The sequence below is a fragment of the Eulemur rufifrons genome, chromosome 7 (genome assembly GCF_041146395.1).
Source record: "Eulemur rufifrons isolate Redbay chromosome 7, OSU_ERuf_1, whole genome shotgun sequence".
In the NCBI taxonomy this organism is placed as follows: domain Eukaryota; kingdom Metazoa; phylum Chordata; class Mammalia; order Primates; family Lemuridae; genus Eulemur; species Eulemur rufifrons.
In genome coordinates this window covers 269,615,584-269,639,130 of record NC_090989.1, presented here as the reverse complement: position 1 = coordinate 269,639,130, position 23,547 = coordinate 269,615,584, and the positions used below count along the sequence as shown (strand labels likewise).

Below are 23,547 nucleotides of genomic sequence, written 5' to 3'. Positions count from 1 at the left end.
TTCCTGGATCCTAGTTCCCTAGAAGGTAGGTGATCACAGTCCATTTCACTTCCAATCCCAAAGGACTACACAACTGTGCATGCCCTACATATCTGAGCCTCAGGGTATGACCTATCTTGACATCTCAACACTTGCTTAGTCTTAGCAGTTTCTGAAACTCTCTTTTTCCCAAGGATAGTGTTGGCTAGGATCTTGGGAAAAGAAAGATTGAGTTTGTTCCAGTCTCTCTCTGCTCAGTCTCTAGAACTGCCCTAGCACAGATGTTTGTATGGGTGTTATGCATGCATGTGTGCTAACCACAGATGTGCATACTCCTAGATACAGAACACGTTTCTTGCTGTGGTTGTGTGACAAATGCTTAGTATTTTAGGAGGCTCTGGGACTGCACACTGTCTATGCAATCCATCTCAGATTTGGGATGGGATTCCATTCCGTCATTCAACATGGCAAGACTTGGTTCATTTGCCCCACTGTGAGTCCTTCCTGGGTAAAATTAAAGGCAGACCGGTTGGGTGCTAAGGATCCCTGGTGTGGAGAGGCCATTCTGTTGAGCAGCAGACTGTGAAATCAATACCAAAGGGATGCGGGTCCTGGCGTTGGGAATTCTTTGACAACTCCTTGTCCTTCCTTAGCCATGGCTGTATCCCCGGAGGTCTTTCCGGCTGTGTTCCTGGGCCTGGGGGTCCCGACAAGCACAGTCACCTTGTAGGTCGCAGGACATTGGGAAGGGTGTGACCTGAAGAGAGAAAGAGAGGAGTGAACCAGGTGTTTTGGTCTAAAGCAGCAATTATCAGAGAGGCGGGGCCAGGGCAGGGTTACAGTCATGGGATTGTGGGAGCAGAAGATCCAAAGTCAAGTCACAATTCTGCTTCTTGCTGTCACTGTGATAAGTTTTGTCAAGAGCACCGTGGTCATTATCATAGCAGTGCCCATTTGCACAGGCACTTGCTATAGACTGGGCACTTGCCATGGGTCAGACAATGTACCAAACACTTTCCAAATAGGAAAACACTGAATCTTTTTGACAAGTCTGTAAGATAGATGCTATGACAATCACTCTTTTATTGATGGGGAAACTGAGGCTCAGAAAGGGATAAGCATTTGCCCAAAGTAATAAGGGACACATCTGGTATTAAAGACAGACAAGCTACTTCTCTCTGAGCCTCAGGTTCTTATGTGTAGAACTGGTATATTGTTAATATAAGACCCACCATGCACTGTAAACAGTAAGGGATGAATAAAACCACAGGTGAAAAGTTGTAATGCTCTATATTAAAGTTGGTTAGTACAATTGTACAATGGAATATCTAACACAGAGGACTGTTGTGATGATCAAGTAAAATAAAGGATGTGGAAGTGTCTTTTAAGAAAACCTAACTCTCTGCACAAATGGTTAATTTTGATTTTGGGAGGCAATGATAAAAACCAAAGCATGTGTCAGGCAAGCCCAGACCACCTTCTGGGAGGCTTGAAATCCTGTGTAGGAAATAGCTCACATACAGGTTTTGCACAAAATCTGAAGGGCCTCAGAAGCAGATTTGACTGTAAAAAAAAAGTAAGAGGCCTGAGTCCGGGTTCCCAGTCCATCCCTTCATGTGCTCTGTGACCTTGGGCTGGCTTTCTTTTCTAGAAACCGAGAGCAAGAGCCCAGCAGAGCAAGTGTCTTCCCCATCCAGCAGATGATCTATCTTTCTAAAGAGCACAGGGCACTCCCTGCTTGAGTCCCAGCCTGCACTAACGCAAGTGGATTTCACCTCATTGCATCATGACATTTGCATATCACTTTCCCCAGAGGGTCCCCCATCTGCGCAGATGGGTTTAATGACCTCATTCGCCTCCTGCCCGGGCAGGGTCTCCAAGTACTCAGTAGTCTCAGAGAGCATCTTTGTTTCTATCCGTCTCTCTCACGTACTGGCAGAGCCATTCTCTACGCCTAGCTCTTCTTTTTCCTCTGCCTCTTTCCCCTCCCTCCCTCCCACATTCCCTCCCAACAGTTTCTCAGTCCTGAAATTTTGCAACAATTTATTATAAAATGTAGGATTGAACCTCAGAAAGATTTAAGTATAAACCTCAGCTCTCTCACCCACTTGAAGGGTGACCTTGAGCATGTGACAATTTCTCTGAGCCTCAGTGAGCCCATTTATTAAATGCGAATAACCAAAGTGCACCTCTCCTGAGGTTGCGATGAAGAATAAGTGAAATAACTCATCAAAAACACCTAGCACGACAATTCACAATTGCAAAGATGAGGACACAACCCAAGTGCCCATCAATACATGAGTGGATTAATAAAATGTGGTACATGTATACCATGGAGTACTACTCAGCTATAAAAAACAATGGGGATATAGCACCTCTTGTATTTTCCTGGATAGAGCTGGAACCCATTCTACTAAGTGAAGTATCCCAAGAATGGAAAAATAAGCACCACATGTACTCACCATCAAACTGGTTTCACTGATTATCACCTAAGAGCACATTTAGGAATAACATTAATCGGGTATTGGGCAGATGTGGGGGGGGGGGGATGGGTGTATACATACATAATGAGTGCAATGCGCACTGCCTAGCGGATGGACAGGCTTGAAGCTCTGACTTGGGGGGGGCGGGGAGGGCAGGGCAAGGGCAATATGCGTAACCTAAACTTTTGTACCCCCATAATATGCTGAAATAAAAACACCTAGCATAGTGCCTGGCGTATGCTAAGTGCTCAGTATTTATTTGCACACACACACACACACACAAATACACATATACACACATACTCTCTCACTCTCTCTCTTTCTCTCCCCTTTATTTTATTTATTTAATTTCTCTTGTCTATCCTCCCACCAATTCTATGAGTCAGGAACCAGGCCAATATTGTTCATTCCTGTTTTTGCGTGACCTAAGCCACAGAATTTCTATCCACTTCTCCATCTCACTCTGAATCTTTCTCTGTACTTGTGGCTAACGCATCTCTTTGTTTCTGCTTTCAATTTAAATTCATAGGTGCTGGGTGCTGTGCTGAGCATTTTCCCAGTTCCTTTTTCCAGGTAGTACCCCTCTTCCTGCTTACAACTATTAACACTTGCTGTCCTCTGTTCGGGACATTTACAGCCTCTGTGACTCTGTGGAATAAATCTAGAACATTCCATCTAGAATATTTTCCCACAACCTCTTTACCTTTAAGAAAAGCACAGAATGTTAGAACTGGAAGAGAGGTAGATAGAAAACCCTCCAGTCCAAGTGGGGAAACTGAGGGCAGAGCCACGTTGAAACCCAGCACCTAAGGTAGAGTGTGGAGGTGGCCACCACGGGAGCCAAAAGGCCTGGACTGGGATGTTCACTCGCTACATATTTTGAACGATTTTGGGAAAACCCGTTCACTGTCATGACCTTTAGTTTCTACGTCTATAAAAGGAGGATTCTAAAAAAATATACTGTATTTCATATGGTTGTGAAGACATACAAAAGCCCCGGCACATGGCCTAACACCTACGAGGTGCCCAGTATTGAATACATATGTGCTGAATAGAATTTCTCAGGGACTCACGTTTCCCCATCGTTCCTGCCTGTCATCTCCTCTCTCCCACCTCTGAGACTTGGGTCGACTTTTCTGTCCTGAACTCCCCCATCCCATCATCTGTCCCATCTCCTACCTTTGCTCACATTCTGTCAATAGAATGATTCAGTGACCTCTAATGTAAATTCTCTCTAATTCTTTCCCGTTGAGCTCTCAGACCCATCAGGGACCACTTCACATCTGCTGTACCTTTTGTGCTTCCTGCCACACCTCACACAGGTAAATATGCAACAAATTCTATCTCTTAGAATAAAATCCAAAGTTTTTATCACACGTTCAGGCCATGCATGATCTGATCCCTACACGCTTCTCAGATCTCACCTGGTTCCCTTCTTCCCCTCGCTCTCTGTGGCTTATATATGTATTAGTTCCTCAGGGACGCCACATGTTTTCCTACTTTTAAAGTCTTTAGCCATTAATGTTCCTCCATTCTGACTGCTCCTCCCCGGCCAGCTCCTTTTCGTTCTTCAGGTCTTACCTCAAACGTCACCTCCTCCCTCATTGGCCTGGCCGAAGACGGCACCATCACCCTCATACCATATCACAGCTTCCTATTTTTACACTCTTATTGTTCTGAACTACTTCCTCACTTGTATGTCAGCTTGGTATGGGCAGAGGCCATGCCTGTTGTTGAACTGAGTCTTCATATACCACGTAATAGGCTTTCAGTGGCCCAGGAATGGATGAGAAAGGAACGTGTGGACATGCAGGCAGAATATAAGCCAGGGAACCTCCACTCTTGCATTCACTTGCTGGGTGACTTTGCACAAGTTACTTGCCTTCTCTGGGCCTCAGCCTCCCTATCTGTAATAAGAGTTGATCTTCATGGCGTCTATCTTCCCATCTGGCCAGTAATTCTTGTCAGTCTGAGAAAGGTAGAAGGCAAAGCCCTGGCCAGCAAGGAATTAGAGATGTAGACGTTCTCCGCAAAGCCTGTCTTTCACGATCCCCTTTCTGCCCTCTCCAGCTCCATTAGCTTCTCCCAAATTATCAGCTGGCAGGGCTGTGCCACCCCTGAGCTTCTCAGGCTGGTCTGCCCACTCTGGCTCTGCTGGAGCAGCGTCACCTTTCTCTTGCCTCCCCAGGCTCGCCAGGGAGTTCCAGCACTTCCCAGATAAACTTGCCTGGAAACTATGTTCCAGACAGAAGGAAACCCAATCAGAACATGGCAAAGTCTAGCAGGTTTGATCTCAGGAGGCCGTCTCCTTGTCTCCACCACATGCCTGTCAGTGCAGCTGCATTTACTGAGCTCACTAGGAGTTTAGGACTCAGTTGTAGGTGCTACATAGGGACCTCATGACTTTCGGCAAGTCCCCGGCACCCTGCGGACCTCAGTCTCCTCATGTGCAAAACAGGAGCCTTTATCAAGACCTAACAGCGATGAAATCATATCATTTCCAATCCAGCTCTCAGAATGCCCCGTGCACAGTGTCCTGTTCCCTCCTGTTGCCTCTCTGTGAACTGCCGGTTCAGAGCCTGCCTTAGGGTCTCCTCTCGTCGCAAGCTTCCTTACTGATCACAGAGCCAAAGCAGGAAAGAGAAGGGTGCAGACTCCCAGGTGTTCCTAGGTCTGACCTAGAAAAGACTCAGGTACGCTCAGTCCTACCACACACAAGTATTTTGGATAAAGCCTGTCTGTGCAGGTTCAAGCAGTAAGCACCGTGGTGCACACACACTAGTCATTCCCCACAGCCTTCCACGTGCCAGACGATTTTTATCGTGCTAGCTCATTGACTCTGCACAGCCTTGTGAGGCTGTCATTGGACACCCATCTTGTAGATGACAAAATAGAGGCTTCGGAATATTTAAAGCAAAACAAGCCCGCCCCAGACCTCAGTACCAGTCAATATGCCGATGATGCAGGGCTGTGAACCCCCCTCCAGGCACTGAGAGCTTTTCAGCAAGTGAGAGTAAAAAGAAGGCATTTTCTTCCCAACCTGGCAAGGCTGACTGCTGCTTTTTAATAGCCAGTTGCCTTTACCCCTTATTATGTGCCTGGCACTGAGCTAAACTCAGTGTGCATTATCTCACTCTTTCCAGCAACCCTAATAAAGCAGCTATTCTTACTATCCCTGTTTTACATCTCAGAGGAAACTAAGATGCATAGAGGTGAGTCACTCGGCCAGTAGGTGGCCTGGGATCTGCCTCCAGTGTTTGTAACCACTCTTCTGCACCACGCCCCAGGAGGGAGGCAGAGCAGGACTCAGGGGCCTCTCTTCACAAAAGAAGAAACCAAGGCATGGGGAGAGGAGCCACATCTTGATAAAATCAGAGCTTTGAGCCTGATTCCCAGATTCCCTGACTCTCCAAGCAGCTTCCCACCTTCTCCCCCAGATGGCCTCCCAGGAAAACCTGCCACCCGCAGCATGAATGCCAGGTGGGGATGCCTAGCACCCTGTGGCTAGACTGTCCCATACATGGCTCGGCCACCCACTCTGGGGTTCTGTTAAGAAGCCAGGGTAATGACTAAGGGCCAGGACTCTCTCCTCCTTTTCTCTGGGCTAGAAATGGTGTTCAGGCACAGGTTGCCCTCTCTGGGTGAGCTGCCCAGGCTAGCACTTCCACCAGTGAGTGTGAGCTTCAGACACACAGCTCAGGCAGGGGCACCACAGGGCCCTGGCTGCAGGTCTGGGCTGGCGCTGAGAGACGGGCAGGGGCTGGATCTGACTCACACTCAACAGGGAGGTCACCAGCAGAGAGTGGTGGTGGTGGTGGTCATGGTGGTGGGGAAACTAGAGGCTTCCTGCACCTACGGTCAGAAAGCCTTGGCTTTGCCACCTGCTGGCTATGGGACCTTGGGCACGTCACCTCACCTGTCTGAGTCTCAGGTCTTCACCGTGGAAAGATTTAATGAGACCAAGTAGATGAAGGCGTGATGCCAAGTGTGAGGGCTCCTCTGTAAGTGTCTCAGGGGTAGGAGGGATTCGGGGCCTGGCACAGGACATGGAGCTGTCAATGAACACAAAGTCTTGTTTGAATGCAGATAAAGTGGTTGTGTGGGTAAGTGGAGGACAAAGTGGAAAAAAATGTGGAAAAACTGGAGAAAAGCACAGCTGAGACGTGACAAGGACTTGGGTTTGAGTCCCCGCCCTGTTGTTCACTTAGTGTCAGCACAGTGACTTATGCTGTCAAGCAAGTCACTTTCCTTTTCTGGGCTTCAGTTTCTCTACCTGTAAAATGGAGACAGTAACAATCCGACCACACTGAAGCATTTTGGATAAATTATAAAATTTATGTAGAGCACTTGGCACAGTGCATGGCTTAAAATGTGTCTTCAATAAATGATGATCATGGTGGTGGTGGTGATGGTGACATTGATGATGCTGGTGTCACTGGTGGTGGTGTCTTGACGATGAGGTGATGATGGTGGTGATGATGTTGATAATGGCGATGGTGATGATAACTTTTGGGAACATAAGGGTCAGATTCTATGATAGGACCAAGCTAAAATGAGTGCCTTCCTCATCCACATGAAAAAGTCAGGGCTGTACTCCAAGTGGGGGTGGGAATCATAACACTTCTGAAGCCAGAGATTGTTGGACATGGAAGAGTCAGTCCAGTCTGCTTAGCCATCTGCCTGTCGTCTCTTACTAATCCTCCAAGTTAAGCACACCTTTCAGGAAGCCTTCTGGGATCCCCTAGACTGGCTCAGTGCTTGAATCCTCCTTGAGTACTCCCACGGCCCTCTGCATAAAGTTCACACTCCCTGGCTTGGGTCAGAAAAGCCTTGCTCATCCTCGAGGCTCAGCTTTTATCCTTCTCCCCTCACGCTGTGCTCTGGCCACACTCAAGGAATCATAATTTCCTTAATATTCTCTCTGATGTCCAGGTCTTTGCACAGACTATTCCTTCTGCCAGAAACACTCTCCTCCCTCCCACCTCTGTCTCTGATCCTCCTCTACTTCTTGCACCTGGGTAAGGCCTGGAATTTTCATGTCTTACCTTTGGTGTCACCTTCTCGAGGAAGCTCTGTTGACCCTCCTTACTTGCTGTGTCTCCGTGAGTACTCACTGTACTCTAAGTGTGTGGCCACACATCCATAAGACGTGCACTCAGTGCAGCTGGGACCAGGTACGTCTCGCTCACGGCCTAGCACAGTGTCTATCACACAGCAGGCACTACCCCAAATTCACTCATTCCACAGGCACTTATTGGCGGGTGTTGAGTACCTACTATTGGACAGGAAACAGTGAGCTACACTGGAACTTGGAAAACATCAATAACAAAAGAGATACACGTTCCTGTCCTCATGAAATCTGCATCCTAGTATCGAGAAGGGTAGGGACTGTTGGAGATAAATAATAAGTACATTTTACAGGGTGTGCCAAGGTGGTAAGTGTTATGGAAGGAAGGAAAAAGTGGGAGGCAAGGCAAATGGGTGTGGGAGTGCCAGGGGTGCTGTGGGGGTGGGTGGTCAGGGTGGGGCTCACTGAGAACATGACACTTGGGCGAGGACTGGAAGAGGGGAGGGAGTGAGGCATGAGGCTGAATGGAGAAGCGTGCTCTTGGCCAAAGGAATAGCCAGTGACAAAGGCTGTAAGGTAGAAGTGTGCCTGGCTTGTGCAAGGGACAGCAAGGAGTGCAGAGGGTGGGAGTCGAGTAAGGCAGGGTGCAGATAGTGGGCGGGGCAGGGGCCTAGAGGTAATGGGGTGGACAGAGCACATGGCCTTGTAGGCCATTGGGAAGACTTTGCTTTTACTCCGAGTAAAATTGGAGTACTGCCTGGCTTTGCATAGAGGTGTGATATGATATGACTTGATTTAAAAGGACTATTCTGGCTGCTGGGTCAAGAATAGACACCGATATACCGATCTCCAATGGGCAGCCCAACATCTAGCCCCCATTCCACGCAGGCTGTGGCCCACTCTGCTAAGAAGGCTTCTCTCCATCTAAAGATCTTGATTATCTTCCCTTGTCTTATAGAATCACTATAGACCAATGGGCTGCATGTTGGGTATAATGTCCCTTCCTGAGAAACCATGTTCTTACTTAGGTAGCGCTTCCAGATTTAGCAAATAAATATCAATCAATAGGACATGCCATCCTGTGCTGAGATGTTTGCTGGGATTAACCTCTTCTTACCCTCTACGGGTCTCAGTCCTAACTAGCCTTCAAGTTCCCACTTGAAGACTACCTCACCCAGAAAGCCAGGTGAAAGTCCTCGGGCACACCCTAGAAAGCCTTGGCATACTGAGTGCCTAGACAGGAATCTAATCCAAATATCAAGAGGAAAAACCCAAGATAAGTCTGGCCGGCGCAAGGTCCCAGAGCAAGTAAGTCTCAGAACCGGGACGGCAATGCCAACTACCCAGACATCTTCCAGAACCAGTCTCTCAGCAGCCGTCTGAAACATGACCACCACTAGCGTTCCAGCCCACCACACCTTAGAAAGCTTTGGTATGTTGACTATGTTAGGGTTGTTCCCCTTCCTCCCTCACAGTCCTAACGCAGGCTTACTTAGAATGATTCCAATGACAAACTGATCTTGCAAAAGCATTGCAGCAACCATTCTGGAAATCTGCTTTGTATTTGGGGTTCCTCACGGCTCCAACAGGAAAATAATAAACTGACATCCTGAGAAGCTGAGTCCTGCCCCTTCCCGCCTGCCGCACACTGCAGGCAGGTGTCTGGGTGGGAAATTGGACACCCCGTCAGACAGAGTTTCCTGCGCTGTCTTGCTCTTTGTCTGCCAGCCGGGCCCAGGTCGCCCTTCAAGGCAGATGTGGGGAACAGCTGGTGTCTGTACAAACAAGGGGAGGACGGATGAAGGGAGCAGACAGGCACCACGCTGGGCCAAGTGACTGGGAGGCCCAGCCCTAGGGACCAGGAAGAGGTTCAGGCAGAGAGTTGGCAAGAAGGAAGTCTGGGAGAAGGTGCCGAAGCTTAACAACCTGGGCCTGGAGTTCATCCCAGGAGCTCCATTCCAGGAGGTCCACGAAGCAAGCAGCTCACCCTCAAGGGAGGGGCAAGATGCCCGAGCAAGATGCAAGCCCATTGCAGCAAGCTGTTCAGAGGGGTTCGAGGCAGATGCCGCGCGGTTTAAACTCTCTAGGTTTATATCTCAGCTCTACCACTTACTGGCCGTGTGACCCTAACTCTTCTAAGCCACAGTTTTATCATCTATCAAATGAGGATAAAAAGACAACACTTACAACAGGGCTACTGTGCTGACAAAATGAAATGACATGTAAAAGCAGTTAACACTACACTGGGCAAAGAGTAAGCTCTCAATAAATCGTAGCTATCATGATTTTTTTGGAGTTAGGAAATCCTAAATCTCACACACAGCTCTATCACCTTGTACAAATGATTCCACCTTTCCGAGGCTCAATTTTCTACTCTGTGGGGTTGTTCTGGAGTCTAAGTGAGACAGTATACACAGAGATCCCAGCCAAAGCCCAGTACATAATAATGGCTCAACTAACAGAATCCCTGTGATTTAGGAAGGTGCTGGAAGCAAATCTGTCCCATGGCTGAGTTTCTGGGTGTCAGCCTAGGTGTGTCGGGGAAGGGAATTTCCCATGATGGGGCACTGGGGCCAAGGGGGCAGGCGGGAACTAAACAAGTCCAACAGGTAAGGGCCGGGGGATGAGAGGAAGGAAGCCCCTCTCCTTCTCCCCTCTCCTCTCCCACTGTGGAAGCTCAAAATAGAAAGCTGAACTTTCTTCTTCCCTGTGGATGCCTGGGGAAAACTCCCGTCTGGGCTTCAACGGGCAGGGCTGGGAGCCTCGTCTACTCCCCGCCCTGTCTCTGCTGCTTGGAAAAGCCGCTTTCTTTTTTGCCAAGGGAGGGCTCCCACACCCAAGGTTCCCTGGCAGTCTGGACTCACGGTGAAATGTCTCCAACCAGAGCTGGGAGGCTCATGGCCAGGTGCACCAAGGACACAGCTCATCCCTATTGCTGTCGTCTTCTGAGACTCAGCCTCGTGTAGGAGAAAGAGCAGGACTTGTGAGTCAGACAGGATAGCTTCAAATTTGGGCTTCACCCCTCACTAGCCAAGTGAACTCGGGCAAGTCTCATAAGCACCCTGAGCCCAAACTGGCTCATCCATGCAATGGGGATAATAGTAACAGCCCTTCCGGGTTGACATGAGGATTAAAGAGGATAACAGAGGCCAAGTGTCCAGCAGAATGTCTAGAATATGCAGTAGTTCACTTTGCGATGTCTTGTGTTATCTGTTTTCTCCGTCTTTCACCATCTATAAACTAGTCTATTGCAGAAAGGAGCTGGGAGTGTCTAAGAAAGAGGAGAAATGCTTCAAGAAGCTGGAGTTTATGTAAAAGTTAAACTGGGAAATGTAAATTGTAGGAAGTGTGACTTTAGTTTGTGACACCTTTCTTCTCTGGAAGTCAGACTTCCAGGAATCTCCCATTTGAAAAGCCCCAGACACCTGTGAACAACTGAAATAACTACGGCGAAGTCTTATCTGCCACAAGGGAGGCCTTTAGTCTCTCTAATCCATACATCACATGTGGTTCTAACGTGTCACATATAGTCCTGTTCCTTCTTCTCCCAGCCACCATCTACCCTCATCAGAAAAACCCCTACTCTGTTTTCGGGACTCAGTGGAAAGGCCGCTTCCTCAGGGAAGTGTTCTCTGGCCTTCTCATTGTTCTCCATAAGACCCTACACTTTTCCTTCACTGCCTCCTCCGCAAAGGTAAATTAAAGGCATAGTCGTGTGGCGCACTGCTTAATACCAGGCTACTCTGACAGACTGCAAGTTTCCCACGGGCAGGAAGTTTGTCCGGATTCCGCCACGTGTGCACAACCTGGCCCAGTGCCCGGCACACAGAGATGCTCAGTGGACGTTCATCTCATTGGATGAAGGATGCCGTCACAATTCTACCATGCACTCTACAGAAAGACTAATCCACTTAAAGGAATCCCACTCCAAAAAGTTTTATTTTTTATGTTTTAGTATATGAGGTATAGTAAGTAGAAGAATTATTCTTATTAGAACTATTCTTTCTCCAACTGATAGTGTCAGAAGGTGTCATAATTCTACAAAAACGTCTACGTAAAACACAAACTTCATTGCCCACTCACTTTAAAAAATGGCCTGCTTTGACACTATTGTACACTGTACTCATTCGGAAACAGGTATCAAGAACCTTAAATGTGCTTATACCGTAGAGGAATAATTAGAGCTATAAAAAGGTTTATATGCAAAGGCATTCATTAGCATCATTATGTATAATTGTAAGAAACAGAAATAATCCAAAAGTTAAAAAAATAAAAGTCAAGGTAAAAGGTTATGTAAACTAGTATACATCACAACCATATAATAAACAATAACACAGCAAAATACAGTTGAGAAGTTTATACTAACATCAGATAATTTTCATATATAATGTTTCATTTGCTAAGTAAACAAAAGTAAACAGAACAAGATCCCAAACTGGAAATGCAATAATATCACATAGACACATATACCTTCGCACTTAACAAAATACACCAGAAAGAAAGCAGTGGTGGTCTTTGGACTGTAAGGTAGTAAGTGAATTTTTCTGGTCTCTTCTTTCTGGATTTTCCAAAGACTAGAATATGTATTATTTCATAATTAGGAAGAATAGTAAAATTTATTATCAGAAAATGAATCTTATTCTCCTGTACTTAAGCAGAAAATGTATGCCTTCAGTGTTCTACCAAAACCCAAACCCAAACCAAAAAAAGGGTAGGCACATGGAAAAGTGCTGCTCACACAGGACTGACTGATCCCAGACAACCTTGGCACCCTTACTCAACAACCAAAAGATTTAGTAACAGTCCTCCAATCTGGGTGTGTTCCTTGGGTCTTGCCCATTCATCCCTGCATTGTTGGGTCAGAGCATCTTTCTTGAAGGACCAACTCTCTTAAACATGTTGCCATATAAAAGGACTTGGATTGGAATCTAGGAACCTTGCTCTGTTTCTAGCACTCGCTCTGCCATCTAGGACGAACCATTCCTCTTTTATGGGCCTCAGTTCCCCTACTGATAAAATGAAAAGTGTGGGGCAGATGATCCTAGAAGGCTCTTCAGCCATGACTGACGATGATTCTTTGCCTTGCCTGTCTCAGAAACTCAGTTCCCCCTTCTTTAAAATGAGAGATTAGAGCAAATGATCTTTGAGATCACATGATCTTTCAGCTCAGATTGCAGATGAGTACAAAGATAGAAATAGTTTCCCATTAGCTCATTCATCGCAAGAGCACTTCTCAACCCAGGCTGGTGGGTTTATCTCCTGTCTCCCAACTCTTGGCTCTAGCCCCCACTCTGCTGTCAGCTCTAGGCAGGGGGAAATGGAGGTGGCCACTTTCCTGCGAGTGGTTGATATGAATTTCAATTGAATGCTTCAGTTTTACTGTAAATATCTGAATCACTCCTGTGTGTATCTTAATACACAAAGAAAGAAAATCATGACCATGCCCTCCTCCCCTATTCCTACAGGTAAGAAAAACCAAACAGATGATAAAATGCTCAAAGGCCGTGAGTCACCTTGTAGGGAATGTCCCGTTTTCTCTCTCCCCCTAGGCTTCAGCCATACCCCCTAACAATGTCTGTTCTCTCTAGAATTTTACATACCATTCTCCTGCCCCATCACCTTCTCCTGACCACCTCCCTGCTCCTTCCCTTAGCCCTCAGGTTTCGGCAGACCCTTCTCCGACCCCTCGCCTGGGCCCTCACTACACTATCTCTTGCCCTTCTAAAAGTACTTACTGAGCTTTTATTTATCTGCTCCCATACCCGAGTCTAAGCTTAAAAATAAAATGAAGTAAAGCTTAAAGACAGAGTGCTGGCACAGCCAGGACATGGGTGGTGCAGCATGTAGGAGTGACCCTGGCCAGCAAGCCAGAGGGGCACACAGGAGGCGGCTGCCTGGGACACACACGGGCCTACCTTTTTGGTCTTCACCGTGGAGGTGCAGCAATCCCCACCGTCGTAGTTGCAGAAGGCTCGGTTGTTGATGGCATCACAGTAATTGTCTCCCATGAAGGGCTATAAGGGGGGAGAGAAGCAGGAAATGGGTCTAATTAGCATCCTGGAGTGAGTGGGAGCTGCCCCACAGCTCTGCTGCCCCACAGGGAGCAGAGGGGCACACGCAACAGACAGACAACTTCGAGTACCTAGAGGGAGCCAAGATAAAGAAAGGGTTTGGGGACCCCAGATGCCCCTGCCCTTTGCACCAAGCAGGGTCCAAAGGGATCATTTTGTTTTTCTCTGTGGCTTAGGAGGTCTACCTTGGGGCTGTGTTCTTTATGTTCTTTCCATATAATACATGAACAGATTAATGAAGGAGACCAAGTATCCCTTCCTTACAATGAAAGAAACTGACTTGGTAAAGCAGTACCTGGGGAAGAAGAAAAAAAGATGAATGAAGATGGTTCTTTTTTATTTGGACTCTGAAATAAATCTCCAGTCTCATCACTAGCTCTTCTCCCCATGTGCCCTTTCCTGCAGCCATACCCTTCCTTCCTGCCTTCCACCCATCCATCCATCCACCCACCCATCCATCCTCTGTTCAACCCTATTTATTGGATGACTACTGTGTGTTACACATTGTACTAAGGAAAGGGATGCAACAGTGAGTCAATACAGATATAGCCCCTACCCCTCTGGATCTATATTCTAGTGAAGAGACAGACTTTAATCAAATAATCACACATCTAATCAACCAATTTCAACTCTGATAAGAGCCATGGAGGAGAGGCGCATGATGTTATTAAAGAATAGAACGATTTGATCTATTCAGGGAGCTCCGTGAAGATGTCCCTGAGGAAATGATGTTTCAGCTGAGACCATAAAGAAGAGCAGGAGTTAATTAGATGGGAATGGAGGAGACTGAATCTGTAGACAGAGGGAACAGCATGAGAAAAGCTCTGCTACTTTGAGATTTCTCCCGTTTCTGGTGTTCCTTGTGTTGCTACTTCTACTGGTAATGTGTTCGGGCACACAACCCATCCTTCAAGATCTAGCTGAAACATCGCCCCTCCAAAATGCCTTTCCTAATGGCCCCGGGATACTCTGTGCTTCGGAAGCTTCTTGTTCTTGCTTTGGTGATAGCTCTTGGTACATCATTTTGGAATTCTCTCTTTAACCGACTCTTTCACTATACTTGTGTATTCCTTATGGACAGGGAATGTGTATCATTCATTCTCATATCCTAGATACCCAGCAAAATGTCTGGCAATTTGAGCAAAACTTTATCAGACGTATGTCCAGTAAATGTTTATTTAGTAAAATGATGGATGGATGGATGGATGAGGAGCAAGAAGATATCTTCCCAAATGACTTGGGAAGAGCATAATTACATTTGCACTGAGTAAAACCACTGTTATTCCAGAACCTAGATTAGTAGCTGGTATCTAAGAGGCACTTGGTGAAGCTCTGATGAACAAGTGAATGAATGATCACTTTGGACCCCACTTGGGCAGAGGGGTCTGGAGTCCCCAAACCCTTTCTTTATCTTGGCTACCTCTAGATACTCGAGGTTGATGACTCCTTCCTGGTCCCAGCGTTTGTATCTCTTCTGAGCATACTTTTCAGCTCCAGACAAGACACAAACTATTAGCTCTAAGCTAAGGAAGAGAGATGAGGGCACCTGCAAGGGCAAAGGCGATAAGCATCACTGGCAGGGCTCAGGGCCTGACAGGTGAGGGTCTCTTGGGCCTCACTGCTGAGTCAAAGGAGGGATCGAATTCCGCTGTTATACTGGTCGCCCAGACCGCTGACTCAGCAGACTGTGCGCCCAGCTAACACAAGCTTCCTTTTTCCCAAATGCTGGGCTGATCCAGAGAGATGGAAGGAAGCAACAACCACAGGGCTTTGGCCTTGGTTTTGCTGTTCCAAACTGAAGCTTAACAGAATGACGTTCTTAAAGACTGCAATGTCAAGTGCTGTGAGAAGATGGCACAGGGGCGGGGGGAGGCGGGGTGCGGCGCATCCCTAACCGATGTACAGAAAGAAATGTGTGACCCAAGGACTGTCTTGTGACACTCACAGGCCAGGGGATGGGCTCTGTAGCCTAGTGGAGGAGAAAAAGCACTAGCCTGGAAGTCAGGAGACCTGGGCTCGTGCTTTGGCTCCATGACTATCAGGTTGTGCAAACTTAGACCAACCAGTCTGTCCCCTCTCTGGCTCCCAGTTTCCACTGTCCACAACAAGCAAATAGAACCAGCTCCCACTAGCAGCTTTCCCAGTTTAAGTGTTCCACCAAATTTTAGACCTGGCTGCTGTCTAGGTCTCCATTTCTCCATCTTTAACATATAAAGTTAGGTTTGGGTTATCTAAAGCAGTCTTTCTGGTTCTGACATGTTAAGAGTTTTGTCAAATACAATTTTTTCTAGTGCATGAGCTTGTCTTTTTCACATGCATTTTCCTCAGTGGACTCTGGGGGGACCACAGAGATTCGGACAGCCACCTGGACGGGATTTAGGGCCTTTTTTTCACTGCCAGCGTAGAGGAACCGCCAGGGGCACAGCGATACACAGAAATGTCTTCGAGTTCCATAGACAGCCCTCCCCTGGGAACACAGCTGACATCCCAAGGACCTTCCTCCTCCCCCACCACGCGTGTCACTGAGACACACAGCCAGATCCCCACCATCGAGCTCTGGGGAATGGCCCCACTGTGAAGTCAGAGGATGTAAGGATCAAGAGGATCTTCCACCTCAGCTCCGTGGTTGGAGCTAAGGCATCCACATTCCTTTGGGGGTTAAAGAATGAGTGAATGACTAAGACGTGGGGCAGAAAAAATTGATCTGCAAATAAAGGTCATCAGTAAAATGGAAATTTTGAAAAAATGCCTCATAGGAGGACTCTGTAAAAGTTAAATATGATGATAATGTTGGTCAAAGCCCTGGTGTTTTGTAGATGCTAAATCATTGTGGCCTTCCCCCTTCCTTTTTAACAGATCCCATGTTCTGCAGACCACAGGCTTTGGAGCCACAAAAGCCTGACTTGGACTCCCAACTCCATTACCCACTACTTATATTTTTTAATGTGTCTCTTCCTATGTGTATGCCTCCATTCCATCATCTGTAAAAGGGGGTTGCTGCTCCCTGGCCAAGAAGTCTGCTAGATGGATATTTATAACACTTAGTAGGTACAGTAAATGTCAGCCATCCCTCACGTAACAACGACAACCGTGGGATTATTTCTAGGAAGCTGAGGCGTGCCTTTCCTCGTGACTCACCTCGCAGCCTTTGACACAGTGAATCAGAGCAGGGTGAGGATACCACTTGAGCCCAGCGGTGCAGACAATTCTCTGCGGAGACAGGGAGAGAGAGAGGTCAGATGGGTTTGGGATTGGGAGGGAGCTGGCACCACATTCAATCACCCCACCTCTTCCTGGCCCTTCCAAGTCCTGACCTCACCCTGGCATTTGCACGGAGAACTTGCCCAGGTACTTGCAGTAACAGGAGCCATAAGATTAAAATAATATTTGTGTTCACTGTATGTGTCATGATTCTGTATTTCCCTGGCAGGAACGAGGGCTGAGGAGAAGCAGGATCGGGGGATGGAAACACGATCAGAAAGGCCCTTCAGAAAATTCTTGGCTGCCGTGGGAGCCGCTGGTGGAGTTGGGATAAGGTGGGAGGAGGAAGGGCAGGGTGTGCGTGTGCGTGTGTGTCCGTGCACATGCGTGTGCATGGCCGCGGCAAACAGACGGGAGAGGATGTGGAGCAGGGTTTCCAGAGCATGAGCTGAGGACCGCTTTCATCAGAATCTCTGCGGGACGCATTAAAAAGGCCAATTCCTTGGCCCTGCTTTGGGTTTGATGAATTGGGCTCTCTGGGGTCCGGGACTCTGAATTTTAAACACAAGCCTCTCAGGTGATTCTGATGCACACTGGAGAGCAAGTGGGCTGTTGAGGGAACAAGCTAACTTCCGGTTCAGAACCCCGGAGAGGCAGAGAAGCTTTCTTGCTATTACCTGCTGCCACGCTACATGGGTCTGCTCACAGTGTCCTGAGGTCACCCACACTTTTGTAGTTCAGTGAATTTGTTCTCGCTGTTCCCCTTCAATGAAATGCCCTTCCCCATCTTGTCACTTGGAGAATCCTTAGTTATCTTTTACACATCTGCTCAAAACTTACTTCCTCTGGCCAGGCGCGGTGGCTCACGCCTGTAATCCTAGCACTCTGGGAGGCCGAGGTGGGCGGATCGTTTGAGCTCAGGAGTTCGAGACCAGCCTGAGCAAGAGCGAGACCCCACCTCTACTAAAAATACAAAGAAATTATATGGACAGCTAAAAATATATATAGAAAAAATTAGCCGGGCATGGTGGCGCATGCCTGTAGTCCTAGCTACTCGGGAGGCTGAGACAGGAGGATCGCTTGAGCTCAGGAGTTTGAGGTTGCTGTGAGCTAGGCTGACGCCACGGCACTCACTCTAGCCTGGGCAACAGAGTGAGACTCTGTCTCAAAAAAAAAAAAAAAACAAAAAAAAAAACAACTTACTTCCTCTGTGGTATCTTTCCCAATGCCCTCAGGCAGAGCTTATAGGCATGCATATATATAATAATTTATGGCCTCTTTTAATAACAATAATTATGATGATGATAATGACAACTGAAATATATTAAGTGCATTCGTGGCGCTAATAACTTTATACATTATCTTATTTATGTCATGCCACCATGCTGTGAGGTGGGCATTGATATGGCGTCATAAGAGAATAAATTCCCCAAGCTCCATAGCTGTTAGGTGGAGAAACCAGGATTTGGAAACAAGCAGTCATTCCAGAAATGATTTAAGGATGCTGAAAACATAAAATCCATCATGATGATTTTTTTTGTAAAGGAAGTTGAAGAAGAACTATAAGTAATCCTAGGAAGCTAAAATCGTATCAGGAATGGGGCTACCCTAAAAATCCTAGAGCCTCTCTTTTCTATTCTCCATAGATGCCTCAGTTTTCATGCCATATGACAATTATTTCTTTAAAGAAAAAAAATAAAATAAAATAAAACAGCACATGCTTAGATTTGCGGTGGGAGGTAACGTTGTCGGCAACCAGCCACAGAAGTCTATATGATCAGAGCTTGTTCTCCTGGCTAGCAGCAGTTAATTTTAATTAAAAAATGAACAGTCACGTGGGCTGGAATGTGGAGAATCCATGTGACCAGCCCATTCTCTCCCTGAGGGCAGACCCATACGGCAGCCAAATTATAATTAGGTTTCTTGGCGAGCCTGTGGCAAAGGAAATCAGGTGACTCCAGGCTAAGCCTGCCTTGGGTGTCTTTCTTCTCTGCTCTGCAACATCTCTGGATCACACTGGAGCTCTCGAGCCTAGAACGGTGCCTGGCACACAGAGGATGCTCAATAGATATATGGCACATGGGAAAAGCCAGGGGATTTGAGGTAGGAGAAGTGTGGTTGCAATTCTGACTTGGAATTGCTTTGTAAATTTCCACTATGAGGCCTAGTTCTCCCATGTATAAAATCGGTGCTCAAAATGTCATAAGCTTGTACGATGATGGGTTGAGATAAATGATGTGAAAATGATTAAACTAGGACCAATTTCTTAAGTATCTTGAGGGCAGGTACAGAGTTTTAGCTACCTCTGTCTCCCTTGAGCATGAAGCGGGGAGCACAGTGAACAACTACGTGAAGGTATGCGACTCAAATACAAATGAAGGGATGTCGGTAGCTTCAGTTCCACGGCTGCCTTCCAGTTAAACTACTTTCCTCCCCTCTGCTTCCCAGCCACGGGCCTGCATGGAGAGGATCATCTGCTTTCATTCTCTTAACCCGACTCTTTTGTCTCTACGTCTGAGTGTCTGTTCCCAGGCAAAATCCAGGGATGTTGGAGGACATTTGGTAAAGGATCGAGAAGCAGAAAACAGCAGGGTTAGAATCCACCAGGGATTTGATGCCCATCCCTCCCCCTGTTTATGTGAGAGCTAATTTAATCCGTCTGTAGGAGTGTCTTGGTGTGGTCGTACAAGTTTCTGTCAGTTGAGGTTTACCTGACGTGAGTTCAGAAAAAGGACTTTTATACTATCTGCATGAACCTATTTATCTTTCCAAGGCTTTTGGATTTTCCACTATTACTCAGGGCTGCACGCCCCACCTGTCTCAGTACAGGGCCCCTCTGTGTGCTGGGAGGACTGGGGAGGGGGACGGGCGGTGGGAGATGAAGGAAAGCCTGGGCTGTTTACAGCACACATTGGGAGAGCCCAGATAGGGCCCCTCAAATGTCAGCCTTGTTCCTCTTGATGCCAGTGAGACATCTAGCTCAGCCAGAGCCCTTTCAGACCAGGATTTGTAAGAGGGCTTTCATATCCTGCCTTGGTGGGTAGGAAGAATAGGCTGTCTTTTCTTCCTGGCTGCAATTAGCAGCCTCATCAGCACCATTAGCACCACTGTCATCTTCACCATCATCATCTTCATCACCACTACCCCCATCACCTCTACCACCAGCACTATCACCCTCTTCCTCCTCTTCATCTTCGTCATCCTAGCCCTACCACCATCACCTCCATCAACACCAACACCAACACCAGCACCATCATCATCATCATTATCCTCATCCGCATCCACACAATATCCTGTATGAAATGAATATTGTGCTCTAAGCCCTGGGCTCAGAGTTTTCATCTCGTTTAATTCTCACCATAACTATGAGGTAAGTACTATTTTTGACTCTGGTTCACACAAGAGAAAACTGGGGCACAGAGAAGTTAAATGACCTGCCCCAAATCGTATACATAGACAGTGACGGTCAGCAATTAAACCCACATCTATCTGATTTTAAGGTCTATACTTTGAACACTACACTGTCCTTCAAAGTATACTATCCCCTGAAACTGCAAGTATAAAACAGCCTGCTCTTTTGACTAATGGCGAGACAAAGGTTCAGAAAGATGGAGAGGCCCTTTGAGACAAATGTTGGAGGAGGGCAGTGTCTAAAAGATGGAGCCCAGAGAAGACGGGCCCCACCCAGAGCCCAAGGCATGTGAGAAGGCATCCTGAGAGAGCCTCCTCACCCCGAGGCCCAGATCTGACACCCTTCGGGATGTCTTCTAAGATGAGCACTTTGCTTCCCTTAACTTTTCCCCTTGCTGTGTAGGACCTGCTGTGAGTGAATCCTATCAATTATTATTATTATATTATATTATTATTATCCTTTTGTTATCAGCCAGTGAGCTTCTGACTTCTTAAAAGCCTAGGCATTCCCACTCTGTATCCCTAGTGTTTGAAGAATACCTGCCATTCGGAGGTGCATAATCAATGTTTATTGAATGAGTGAATGAACAAGTGAGCAAACTATCAGATGAGTGGATGAGTGAGTGTGTCCAGGAATGAATGAGTCATCAGTAGGTTCTGGCTGCATCTCTTCATCTGTGGGCTTCCCTTCCAGGGCACTTGGTACCTCCCCCTATACATCAGATAGACTGGACTTAGTAGTCTCTAAGAACCGTTCTACCTCTGACCTTTGACTCTTGGCAGGGTTTTCCACAAATCTACCTTCCTTTCAAGAAACAAATGCTGCATCCTCTGTATGCACATATGGCATATAAAAAAAAAAACAACACGTGCACAACAGTTGCCTTGCAGTATGGAATACAGCAGAATGTGCTGGCTAATTCAGCCACATTAGTTATGTGAATTGGGCAGGGGCAACCTCTTCTTCTTCTGTAAAACGGTGATGCTCCTGACCTCATTGGGGTGCGATGGAGACAAAACGAGGTCGCATACAAAGAATCGCCTTGCAAACATGCCTCTATATCACAGATAGTCAATAAATGGTAATTTACCTTTCCGTTTTTCAATTCGTTCCGTCCCTATCTTTCTTCCTCTCTTCCTCTCTTTTCTCCTCCCATTCTTTTTCCACAAACCATTATAAAAGCCCAGGTCTCATCTACCTACAGGAATTATAAACATCTGACGGTGGGAGACACATTTTCTATTGTAAAACTCTCCCAGCTTCCCTGAGCAAGGGGCAGTGTGGAAACAGACCGGAGATATTCCTTAGGAACTGAAGGGAGACAGGCTGCCACCCCAGAATTCTAGATATCCAGGCTGGAATAGTTTGTCTCATCCACAGATTGCAAGCCAACAGCTTCTAGGCTACACAAACCACAGAAATGTTTGGTTTGGCATACAAGTGCTTAACAAAAGTCAAAATTAGTTGCCAATATTTAAAAAAAAGAGAAAGAGATTTCAAATTTTAAAAATGCCAGATTTCTTGCACTCAAGAAAAAAATGGAAAATCTAGGCCCACACTAGGCCCACATTTCCACATTGCAACACTTGGCTAGAGCTGCCCCTCCTTTGGAAGCAGCCAAAAAATAAAAACCTGCGTGTTTTCCATAGTTTGCCACAATCTCCACCATTCCCTGCAGTCTCTCCAGCATCAAGCCCGAGGGACATTTCCATCCATCACTGAGTTTAAATCATCTCATTTATTAGATTAAAGGCAGAGTTCTCTCTACCCCTATCTTTTTCAAAAGTGCGTGTGTAGGGAGGGGGATTGAGAAGAGAAAGACTGGAGGTGGGGGCAGGGAAGGAGGAACACAGTGTTTACGGAAGTTAAAAAAAATATGCTTACGAAAGTGCCTTCTGAGACATATATTCTATGATTCCAATTGTATGAAGTTCAAAAACGAGCAAAACCAATCTATAGGGCTAGAAACCAAAACACTGGTTACCTTGGAAATGGAGGCACTGCCTGGCATGGGCAAGGGAGGACTCCCTGGGGAGTTTCTCATGAGTGTACACAAACACAAAAATGCGTAAAGCCTTGTGCTTAAGATTAGCATGTAAGTTCTATCTCAATAAAAAGAACTTTAACACTATCAAGTTCTATTCCTTAAGTTGGGTAGTAGGTCTATAAGCATTTGTTATATTTATCTATAATTCTTTCTGTCTTTCTGAAGTATTTATAGTCAAAACTGCTACCACTAATCTTAATAATACGCCTGTGTTTAATAAACAAGACGGCATGCTAGGCCTGCGTCACCCGTTTATCTACCTGCCCGGTGCCATTGGTGTTTGACGTCGTGACCCCCATGCAAGGCCTGGCACTCACTTCACAAATGGGGAAACTGCAGCCTAGAGAAGCGAGATGATTTTCCCCAGGACGTGTAGCAAGAAGGTACCAGGGCTTAGAGTAGACCCTTGGCCACCCGACTCAGCCACAGAAGCACTTAGGAAGCATCTACTGTGCCCCAGGCACAGAGGGAGGTGCCATGGCAGACAAGACGCCCACTGTCCTGGACACACAGGTGGACACAAAGCTCACCGTCCTGGTGCACTCGTCACGACACACGATCTCAGTGTTGACATTCTACTCATCCAAGTAGTCCCCGTTCTCTTCATACCTGTCACTACAAGTCAAGTGCTTAAAATAGAGTCTGCCCTGGGTAGGTGCCAGTGGGGGGCCCCAGCCGGCTTGCGCAGGCACACAAGAGCCAGTGGTGCTTGTCTCTTCCCAACTTTGTGTTCGGCGATGGCAATTTGGAAACCCTGAAATCTGCCACAGTGGGAGTATTTATATCCCAGAAATTGGCAAATGCTGCAGATCGGAGTTTTGTGGAGAGCCAGTTGTAAAACGTTTGCCAGCACATCCCTGGTAAGCGATCAGCAAGGGTCTCGCCTGCCTTTATTATTATTCTTCTGCATTCCACAGAGCCCACAGGGACGGCTAGAGTCAACTGCGGCACCAGGTTGGCCTGGGTCTCTCCTCCACTCCTCTTAGGCAAGTGGCTCTCGTCACTGAGATGCCGTTTCCTCCACGGGAAGCGTGAAGAGACCCACCTTGGAGGGTCATGTGTGTGGGTGTGCTGGGGGTGGGGGGTGGCAGCACAAATAAAGGGTGGGAAGCGCCCGACCCAGTGCCTGGCCACAGTAGGCGTCCTTTAAGTGCCTGTTCTCACCTCTCACTCTCTTACCCCGGGGACAAAGGTGGCGGAGCTGCAGCAGAGCCTCACCCCGGCTGTCCTCCTGGCACCCGGGCTCGCAGGCAGACCCTCAGAGAGCGGGGGAGCCATCCAGGGCC

At 47.1% G+C, this 23,547-nt stretch overlaps 1 protein-coding gene across 1 annotated transcript in view; it reads right to left on the bottom strand.

The window, feature by feature from the left end:
* Positions 1 to 628: 628 nt before the first annotated feature.
* PAPPA (pappalysin 1) overlaps positions 629 to 23,547 on the bottom strand; it is a 237,473-nt gene continuing 214,554 nt past the window's right edge. Inside the window, exons 20-22 of the mRNA XM_069474586.1 lie at positions 16,740 to 16,811; positions 13,446 to 13,544; positions 629 to 736 (exon numbers count right to left, since the gene is read on the bottom strand). Of these exons, the coding sequence (XP_069330687.1) occupies positions 629 to 736; positions 13,446 to 13,544; positions 16,740 to 16,811 (279 nt within the window). The remainder of the gene's footprint in view (positions 737 to 13,445; positions 13,545 to 16,739; positions 16,812 to 23,547) is intronic.